The 10792-nt window shown below is 38.7% G+C and overlaps 1 protein-coding gene across 1 annotated transcript in view; it reads left to right on the forward strand.

The window, feature by feature from the left end:
- SAMD5 (sterile alpha motif domain containing 5) overlaps window positions 1–9285 on the forward strand; it is a 57444-nt gene extending 48159 nt beyond the window's left edge. Inside the window, exon 2 of the mRNA XM_038526297.1 lies at window positions 4327–9285. Within this exon, the coding sequence (XP_038382225.1) occupies window positions 4327–4389 (63 nt within the window). The 3' untranslated portion in view covers window positions 4390–9285. The remainder of the gene's footprint in view (window positions 1–4326) is intronic.
- Window positions 9286–10792: the final 1507 nt, after the last annotated feature.

Consider the following 10792-nt stretch of genomic DNA (forward strand, 5'->3'; position numbering starts at 1 on the left):
CTGAGAAATTATACATAAAAATTATACTGTGGATGATTCAATCAATTGGCAGTAGTAGCATGTGTGACATTTTATATATATATATACACACACACACACACACACACACGCGTGTATATGTGTATATGTGTATATATATGTTCCTGCTGGAGATAAAAAGAAATATGAAATGTGATTTTCTGCCCTTGGAGGAGTTTACAGTTAAAATGAGGCTGTATTTAAGCCCCTCTCTCTAAGCAAATTCTAACCATCCTTGGTTCCCAAATGAGAAGCAATGTGATGTAGCTGAATGTTGGTAAACTTAGCTTGAGAAAATCATGATGTAAAAAAACAAAACAAAACACCTTTATCTTGTCACCCGACCACCCAAAGATTCAGCTTTGCACCCCTTGTGTCATCCAGAAGGAGAGAAGGTAGTATCTGTACTGAATCTTAATTTTTTCCTGAGAGTTGTCCCCACCCTCACCACCTCGTTGTCAGGAATTACATCAGTTATTTATATACACTTTGTGTGTTTATCCAGCAACCAATATAGAGATTTTCGGTCTGTTGGTTCTAAGTCTGTAATAGAGCTATATCCTTTAGAATAATAACATAATAGAGAAATGATTTTTAAATGGAGTAGCCTCCATATAACTCTGATTATCTTTAATTAGGGGGGAAAATCACCAGCTAAAAAGAGAAACAGACTTCAAATCAGTTAAAACTCAGAATAATCAACTGAGAAAAAAATGTAATCTCATAAATCTTTTTAACCACAGGACAATAGTATCTTTATTCATTAAATAACTTTTGCTGCCTCTCTCTGTTTCTCAGATTGGAACTCTAACATAGATTAGAATTGCCAAGTATCTGTGAAATGAAAGACTCCCCCTCCCCCATCTCTCCCATTCCCCATAATAGCCTAGAACAAGTAAAACCGGGAAATTCACAGTTCAGTTCAAGAATTAGGTTTGTTGTGTGGGCCTAATGTAAGAACTCTGATTGAGAGTGGTCTTGATCAAAGGCAGGTTGGGGAAGAATTAGCCCAACTAGGGTAGAAACTTTTTTTTTTAGCAGTGTTTCCCTAGAAATAGGGAGATATAATTTGGCACATTACAAACAAACCACTGACATTCATTTTTTCACAGATCATCCTTAAAAATAGCAAAACTCCAAAGAGCACTAATAGAACCAAAACTATAACCTGCTGTTTCTTATACCTGAGGTTGGCTTTCATGATCTTTGAGAAAGGACCAGAGTTGAGACAATTCTATGTATGATTTTTTTGTCAACCTAGTACCTGTATCCAAAGAAGCCTATAAATACATATAAACAGATTATTATTTTTCTTGGTGGAGGGAAGAAAGAGCTTCTTTCTTGGTAGGCATATGCCATGTAACTTAGGGGGAAAAGGAAATATGAAAAATGTGCAGGGGGGAGAGCAACTCTGTGAAATGAGGCCAGACTGGCATTGCCTGTCTGCCCATAAGACTGACTTACTGCGGTTTTCTCCTTACAACTGGCCAGAATTTTAAAAATCTGTTCATTTCTACTCCACATGAAGAGTGGGATCTATCAGGAGCAGAAGCAAGGATGTCACTTTGCATGTCAGCTGCCAGAGCATGAAGCCATGTTTGTAACAGGGAAATTAGTGATGTTTCCTTGCGATCATGAAGCAACATGTGCTCGGCTAATTACTGCTCTCTGTGACTCTCTCACATCTTGAAACTCTCCATGACCCAACTGCAGAAATCCTGCTTGTCTGCCTCCTACCTTCTCCCCCAAAGAACGAAAAATAGCAAAATGCAAGGCTGGGCTTGTTTAATGAATATGATTTGTTTTTGTTGAACCAAAGGCACAGGAGGTTTCGGAGGCTGTCAGCTTGATGTGAGATTTGTGAATGATTCCATAGTCCACATCTTTAGAGGAGTTTAATATGGAGGGTGTCTGTGTTTGCTGGTGATAACCTGTCCAAAGGCATTTTCTTTACTTTCAGAGCTTCCTAGAATAAAAATGACCTTTCAAGGTAGGTGAGACCATCATTCTGACTTGAGCCAGAGCTGTATCTGGCATGGGCAGACTTCCGAGAATCTTCCTTCCCTTTGTGACTCTTCCTTGATCCTAGCTGTGGTCCTCCTGCCATCTCAGAAACTCCTAATGCTGTAACCTGAGGCTCTTTATGCTTTTTCTGTTTGAAATGCGTTCTCTCGCGGTGTATAGTCATTACGGTTCTTGGTGGAATGCCTTTTCATTCATTCACCTATTACAGCATTAAAAACCAGACTGTCCTGGGGTGCCTGGGTAGCTCAGTTGGTTAAAGCATCTGACTCTTGATTATGGCTCAGGTCATGATCTCAGGTTCATGGGATCGAGCCCTGCATCAGGCTTTGTGCTCAGTGTGGAGTCTGCTTGGGATTCTCTTCCTCCCTCTCCCTTTGCCTCTCCCCCTGCTCATATGCCCTCTCTGTCTCTCTCAAATAAGTAATAAATCTTAAAAAAACAAATAGTCTTGCCTACTTTATACTAGGGTGGCTTCCCTCTACAGAATCTCCCCTCATTCCCCCCGAAAAAAACTTAGTTTGTCAAGACAGAATGAACGTTGCTCTTTCATAGTTCATGACAGGAGGTGATTTTAATAGAGGCATTGGCTTAGATATGAATTTATTTGAGTGACTATTTGAATATATTAATTAGTAGTATGGTATTAGTAATATAGAAAAAAAATAAAAGGGCCCAGAAAGAGCTTGATTCCCTGGAGAAAGAAACTTCCTGAGGATAGATGGTAACACTTTCTTTCCATTTAGATGCAGTTCTTGGATGATATTACCCAAACTAATTAATAATGACATATTAGTTAACATATTGCCATCAGCAGGTGGCTATTTGAGCAGGGGTGAAATGGCATGTGCTAAAACAAATTGTTGTACCCTAGAGAAATGTGCAGAATTATTTTTAAAAGAGTCATTTAATGATGTCTGCAACATGACTTTTTTTTTTTTTTTTTGCTTATCACAGCTTTAAGAGAGGAAATTGGGGGTAAGGCTATAGAGATGGAAACTAGAAAAACAAAACAAAAGACACCAAAATTGATTCAACCTTTACCAAAAGCTTTCCGAGTTGAAAAACAAAATGAAACCAGTACACAGTTGAATCCAAGTGGCACAGTTTGCCTGTCAGATAGAAATCACACAGAAGACTCAGGTGTCCTCCTTCTTCCTTTGCGCTCTCTCTTTCTTCCTCCCCTCTGTCTAGTCTCGATCTGTCATGGGATTTGGGGCATACGGCAACATATGGGCAGGAAACTGTAATCTGTGGCTGGCTTTCCGTTTCTGAGGAATCACTGTGACAATGAAAGGGTTAAAACTGTCAACACCTATCAGAGCTCGGTGATAATTAGTGTAATAGCAATCCCAGAACATCGGCACAGGTGACCACACCACAACAGATGAATTCTACAAGGGTGCCGCTTCAGAAGAAATCCTTCTTCCTCTCTTCCAGCTCCTACACAACTATGCTTTTTATGTGCTTATGTGAAAAAGCTACTGTTTATGCATACAAATGATTCAGATTAAAGATGATTTGGAGTCTTTTTTATTTCAGAAAGTGCTTTTGGAATTAGCGCTGCAGATACAAGTTGAATAGATCTGTACCCTCTGAACACGAGATAGGTGGCCTTTAAATGTCTCCAAGTGTGTTGACCGTTGTTCTGTTACTAAGGATGCTCAATTGTAGGGAGTGGTGTGATTTAGGGAGACAAGCTGTTGCAAGGTATACTTTCATTATTATTATTATTATTATTTTTTTTATGGAGCACCTGGTTGAGCCTCTGCCTTTGGCTCAGGTCCTGATCCCAGGGTCCTTGCATCAAATCCCACATGAGGCTCCCTATAGGGAGCCTGCTTCTCCCTCTGCCTATGTCTCTGCTTCTTACTGTGTCTTTCATGAATAAATAAAATCTTGAAAAATAAATTTTTTAACTTTCATATTCTTACAAGAAACACAAAAGGAAAAAAGAACGAAACATTTTAAAACAAGACGTAGGCTTGAGAAAAATAAAACACATTTTTTTCATTTAGTTGCTTCCAAGAGAAAATTGATAAACAAAAAGCAGAGACTTAAAGCTATTTTTTTGAAATTCCTGTGGTAACTCAAAAGGGACAACAGTGACTTACAGATAGAAGTAGCAGTTGGTAGAACATGTGACTCTTGATCTCAGGGTTGTGAGTTCAAGCACAACAATGGGCGTCAAGTTTACTTAAAAAAAAAAAGCAGGAATCCATGATGGACTAGGGGAAGAATGGGTAAAGGAGAACCTCAATAACCCCGATATGTTCAAATCCACAGGTACCAATGGCTGGCATCCTAGAGTACTTAATGAATTGGCCGAAGTCATCACAGAACCGCTAGATATCATTTTTGAGAACTCGTGGAGGATCATGAGGTGCCTGAAGACTGGAAATGGGCATATTTAGAACCTTCTTTCAAAAAGGGAAATGGATGATGACCCTGGAAATACTCATCAGCTTAACTTTTTGCTTGGAAAAAATCTGGAATAATCAACTTAGTATGCTGGGTAACTAACTTATGATAGCTAGAAATGAGGCAGTGAACCATCATACATAAAGAAGTCCTGAGTTAGGTTTTGAGATCAGGTCTCCTGCCTATTTTGGGGATTCTCCCCTCCATTCTCTGAATTCTTGATAAAAATAAATGAGGTTGGCTGAGGCATTTGGGTGATAACTAAGTTTAAGTGTCATATAAGACAAAAGCAGGTTTCTGGCATGAGCTCATCATTACGTTATTTCCATATGAGCCTTTAACTTGAGAATTAGTAGCTTTAGTTTTATATTTTAACATCCTTTTTTTTTCACTTCATAGAGGACCATGTTCTTATGGGTTGAGGTATTTTATCTAATTCTATATAGAATGGTTTGGTGACAGAATTCTTATTTTAAGGTGCTTTTCATTGTTATTTTGTCTATCGGTAGGATCATAAAGCTGATGAACTGAGGAACATCACTAATGGCAAACAGTTTTTTCTGACTTCTCATTTTTTATTTAACCTGGCTGAAGGTTAACCTAGCATTAGGACCAGGAACAGTGTCTTGCTCTCACAGACACTGAGCAGGAACAGCTGTGGAATGTGATAGTTCGTTTTCCTTGCTCCCTGGGAACTGCTGTGGCCAGTGCTGTGCCTCATCCCACCTCACCCCCAGGCTTCTGATGTCAGGCTTGGGGGGGCGGGGAGGTAAGCAATGGCAGTGGGCATTACGGATCCTGCAGGACCACAGCCCAAAAGGAGGGTGGAATAGAGTGGGGAAAGGAAGTCACAACAGATCTGGTGGATTTCTAATTCTTACTCTTCTTGCCTTTGGATGCAGGTAGGGTGTTTTTTTTGTTTTTTTTTTTTGTTTGTTTGTTTGTTTGTTTTTCTGCTTAGAAAACACAGCCTGTCACTTGATGGGATGAGCATTGGGTGTTATACTATATGTTGGCAAATTGAATTTAAATAAAATATTTTTTAAAATAGAGCCCTGTTTATGGGATCAAAAACTTAAAGGAAATTATCAAAGAAGACCCAGGTATGTCACAGGCTCCCGGGGCAGGCAGCTTCTGAAAGCCCATGAGCACAGTCCTGTTACAGAGTCTTTCCTGCACTACTTGGAAGTACACAGGATCTGTTTAAGTTTACATCAGCATTGTGATGCTCCAGTGTAGGAAACTCTAAGGAGAAGCAATTTACATTCATTTTCTTCCTGGTGCATGCTGGTCCCTAGGTGAGCAGTTAAGGTCTCCAAGGGCAATTTTATCACAATCCTGCTCTAAAAATCTGAGGTTTACATAGTTTATCTACTTCTAGAGATTAATTTAGACACTGTAAAATCAGTCTCATTCTTAAATGCAAACGCAAGGAAATTAAGCTTGAAAGCATGTATAAGTTGTCCTTTAAACTACGTGTAGTTTGCAGATAAGTAAGGATTAAACTCCAATCAACCTTTCATCATTTTTTTTTTCCAAGTGAACCAGTCTTTCAAATTTCCAAGCTAGATTTTTCTTAAGGAGTGGGAGGTCTGGATAGATTACAGATATAATTTATTGTGATAATAAATGGCTTCCTGTTCAAGACCTCATTTCCAGGTGCAGCATCTGTGGCAGATTTATTTCACAGATGTGCATTTACATGCATTTGTTGAACTGTTGCTAGAAAGGACCCACTATCTGAAAAATCTATTATTTTCACCACTGGCATTATAATGCAATCCACTGCAACCAAAAAAAGGGGACTCTGGTGATTTCAGGTTTTATTTTCTATTTGTGTAATGTCTAACCTCAGTGTAATTGGCTGAATTTAAATCTCTTGGTGTCTGCTATTGGAATTTGAAAATAATGATCTTCTACCTAAATTAAGAATCACAATCTAAAATGGTGAAATAGCCAATGGACCTGAAAGACTCCTTACCTAAAGCCAGAGAGAGAAAGCTTTAAGCAGAGAAGTGTGAAAGGAACCCCTTGATTCTTTTCCATTACATCAAGGTCAGGTAAGAGTTAGAATGTAAAAGAAAGGAAGTAGTCTTGCCATGGATTGTATCTGAAGGTAATTACTCTTATGATGAGTAACTTTGGTAGCATTTTTACATTTTTAAATCATGATATCTTTCATAGATAAAAGTAAAGGAAATAGCTAAGGGACAAATATATTATCAGAGCTAGAGGAGTATCTTGATTTGTATTTCCTAGAACATTAAGAGACATTAATTAGAGACTTTTTACTTCATAACATTGAGGAAGTTGGAGGGGTATAGCAAAATTTTTGTTCTGTTCATCTTATAACAGAGTGCTGGGGGATGAAGAAAGAAAGATTTTGTTTACATAAAATATTTCTTGGTTCAGGGGAATGCAAGGGCTCCTTCCCACCAAAGGAATTGAAGCAAATTAGAATAGCTGTATTCAAGTGGTTTCTCAATCTCGAGAAATTTCCAGCATCTTGGTATTGTGAAATCAACAATATAGACAGTAAGCCTTGAGTTTTGACTTTGGAGTTCCTCGGATCTTCATTCAAATTTTGGAATCATTTTGATTGCCTCTTCAGGTGGTGAATCTGTTTAGAACATAAGCTATAGTGTAGCATGGGGAGTGGTGTCTTGAACAGTTGTTGAACTCATCAAAAGCCTTTTATACTTCTCCATAAGACGAGAAAAATAAATAACTGCTATAGTTCTGCATCAAACAGCCTCAGAGTTCTTGGCCTTGTGCTTGACACATAGTAAGTGCTAAGTGCCTTCCTCCCTCCTTTCTTTATTGGGACCTTCCTTCTTTCCTCTTACATGAAAGAGATCACCTTAAAACTGACTAGAAAAACTCAAGCATAAATTGACATGTTCTTACTGCTGCCTTAAACCCACTAAATAAAGCCCCTTTGCTTTCTTTTAGAAAGGAATAGAAAGGTTACAGTGGCCACTCACAGCAGGAGTGAACTAAATGTTTATTGATTGAATGAAAGGAATGTGATTTTTAAAAACAATGAGCAAATGTGTAAGGCCAGCACTTCTCAAGGCTGAGGAAATGGTCACATAGATACATATGAAGGTATTTCTTCAACTGTCTTCTTTTTTATAGCTTTAGATATGTAAGTTTGGTATACGAATTAGTGGATAGTATATGTGCATTTTCCTTTGATTTTATGACTGTGATTTACAAATTAGGAGTGCAAGTGGGCATTCCCCCATAGATTCTTCTGGGATAAATCCAGCCAAGATACCAAGCAGATGATGGTGGATCAGCGAACTTTTCTATGTGAAGAAAAGCCAGATGTACCATTGCCTAGGAAGCACCCTGCCAGAAAACTGAGATGAGCTTATCTGGATTGTTCTCTGCAGTGTGAAGAGTCTGAGCACTGTAAACAGGTTCCTTGTGTGGGCATTGGAGAATAAAAAAAAAAAAAAAAAACAAGAGGTTAAATAAAATTGCATTTTTAGATGAAATATTTGATTTATATAAATTTTTACATGTAATATTAAATTACATATCAAAACATCATGTTCAGGTAGGAGATTTCTGAATTCAAAGTAAATAAAGGAGAAAGAGTAAAATATAATGTCCAGAGATGTATACAAGAAATGAGCAAGAGCCTGACCTGAAATTGCCAATTCTGTATTCAGATCAAGGGCCAATCAAGTTCAGGGAATGCTCAGAAGTCAGCTGACAGCTTGTGCTTTGAATAAAGGTGTAAGAAATGTATTAAACAAAATATGTTGTGCAGAGCAAAGCAAATCAGCCAGGTTTTCTCTTTTAGAATTTTTAATTTTTCTCTTAGCAATCCCAGTGGCCATCAGATAGTCCTACATCAGATGTTTTACACTTGCAGTTTCTTTGATTGGAAAAATACTCTTCCCCCGCCCCCCAACAAAAAGGAAAAATACTCTTTAGCTTCATAGTAGGAATCTCCAAAGATATAAAATCAAATTTCTACTCCATGATCATTGTTTTAGATATATCCATGAAAGGAAAAAAAAAAAAAAGTAGTTCAGAAAAATAAATAACATAACTTTTTTTATTTTTGGCTTCCCAACAGATATTTTCCTTTAAATTGTTTAAATGCCTGGCAGTGAAATTTTGTTTTTTATTATTGCTGTTAAAAGATGACTTTTAGAGGAAAATGGGAAGTTTCATTCCACATTAAGAACTGGGTGATGTGGTTGTTTTATTTTGTTTTGTTTTATTTTACAATTTGGCCAAAATTTCTTCCACTGGAACAAAAGGAAGTAAGTCAGCTTTTCAAATTTAAGATGAGAAGTGTCTTTTATAGATGCATTCTGTGTCATGCCCTTTGTCAGATGATTTTTTCCTTTATTACTCCAAAAATAAAATGCTGAATTGAATATCTTGAGGGCAAAGTGATGTGTAGTAATTGGGACAAATGGTAGAAATTCTGTTCCTGTTGTCATGTTCTCTAAGCTTGACAATATTCTGAGATACTCTGGGTTCCTAAAGCCATTATTCACGGAAAAGTTCTACCTTACGGGAATGTGTGCGTAGGTCCAAATAACCAATCTGTGTACCTGCAAGTAGCCGAGCACAGATTCATTCTAAATAAACGCTGCAGTTTATTTTTTATTTTTTTGTAAATGGAATTGCAACTGACACTTTTCCCCCACTTTCTTAATTGTTTTTAAAAGGAACTGAGAAGGCTCTATTTAAAGCTCACTTGGAATGGCATTATGAACCACGGATTGTATGCCCATGCAGCGCTGTGATTTGCAAACATATGTCCGCTCTTCAATAAATGTTACGGCTTTCACAGCGGTTCCGCCTTGGCCTCTTTTGTGATCGTTTTTACATTTTGATGAATGACATAGAGTATGTGTGTTGTTTAAATTGACGATGCATAAATGTTTACAGTAATGTAGCATTATGGTTAGCATGGGAAATCAGAGTTCCAACTTGAAAGAAAGGAGGAAGCAAGGCTCCCTACTCCTTGAGCAAAATGCAAATAGATCATTAGGATGTGTGCTTGGATGCATTTGTGTGATTGTTATATATGTATGTGTTGTTGCTTTCTCCTTTCCCACCACCCCGCTTCTCACTAAAAAAAATACTCCCTAGGGGATGGGCTGTAACTTTGTGCCCGTAACTGCTCACCAGAGTGGGAGGTGAGGCAGTGGGACATGGTAGGTGGTGGGTGGGCAGGGCCACGTGTCGAGTTTCTGCTCTGGCTCCCACAGCCTTGAATATCCATCACCTGAAGGTGGTTGTGATTTTTCTACAGAAATGCGGCATCTCAGGACTCATTTGATCCAGACTACTGGATTCAGATCCTGCCTCACTGCTTTCTGGCTCCAGGACCTGGAGCAAATGGAATAAAGACATAGATTTTTTTTTTAAGATTTTATTTATTTATTCATGAGAGACAGAGAGAGAGAGAGAGAGAGAGAGAGAGGCAGAGACACAGACAGAGGGAGAAGCAGGCTCCATGCAGGGAGCCTGACGTGGGACTCGATTCCGAGTCTCTAGGATCACACCCTGGGCTGAAGGCGGCGCTAAACCGCTGAGCCACCCGGGCTGCCCAAGACATATAGATCTTACTGCAATAATTAGCACAGGCTAGGCAGCCCCAAAACATTCATTCCAAAAAGTTTTGTAGGAGTGTTATGGGTTCTGCATAAATGGTATCATGTATATGTTTGGTGATGACGAATGGCTGTTTTTATTCCCACCGAATTCAAAGTGAGAAGAAAGTAAATTTAAAGCAAGAAAGATATAGAGTAAATATTAGGAAGAAATACATAGAATTAGGATTTTAGAAGTGAAAAGCTACCCTGGCTGGGATAGCATAATCTGATTCAGAAACTGTGTAGTTAAGGCATCGAGGGGCCAAGAATTTGTGACACGCCTGCAATCACACACTGGGCTATGACAGACCGTTGTTCTCCCAGACCCTCTAAATCCCAGCTTTTGCTTTTTTTTTTTTTTTTTTTTTTTTAAGATTTTATTTATTTGAGAGAGAGAGTGAGAGTATGAGCAGAGAGAGAGGGAGAAGCAGACTCCCCGCTGGGCAGGGAGCCAGATGCAGGACTCTATCCTGGGACCCTGAGGTCACAACCTAGGCTGAAGGCAGATGCTTAACTGACTGAGCCACCCAGGTGCCCCTAAATCCTGGTGTTTTCTCTCAGATTCTAGAAAATAACCGAAAAGGATCTGTGGCATCTTCAAAAGAGACCCATCTTTCTAGGCTGGCCTTAATTTCAAGTTAGAGCCGTGATTTTTGAGACACAGCCTCAGAATACTTGTTCATACCCTGAGACTCCAATCA

The sequence above is a fragment of the Canis lupus genome, chromosome 1, assembly GCF_011100685.1.
Source record: "Canis lupus familiaris isolate Mischka breed German Shepherd chromosome 1, alternate assembly UU_Cfam_GSD_1.0, whole genome shotgun sequence".
NCBI lineage: Eukaryota > Metazoa > Chordata > Mammalia > Carnivora > Canidae > Canis > Canis lupus.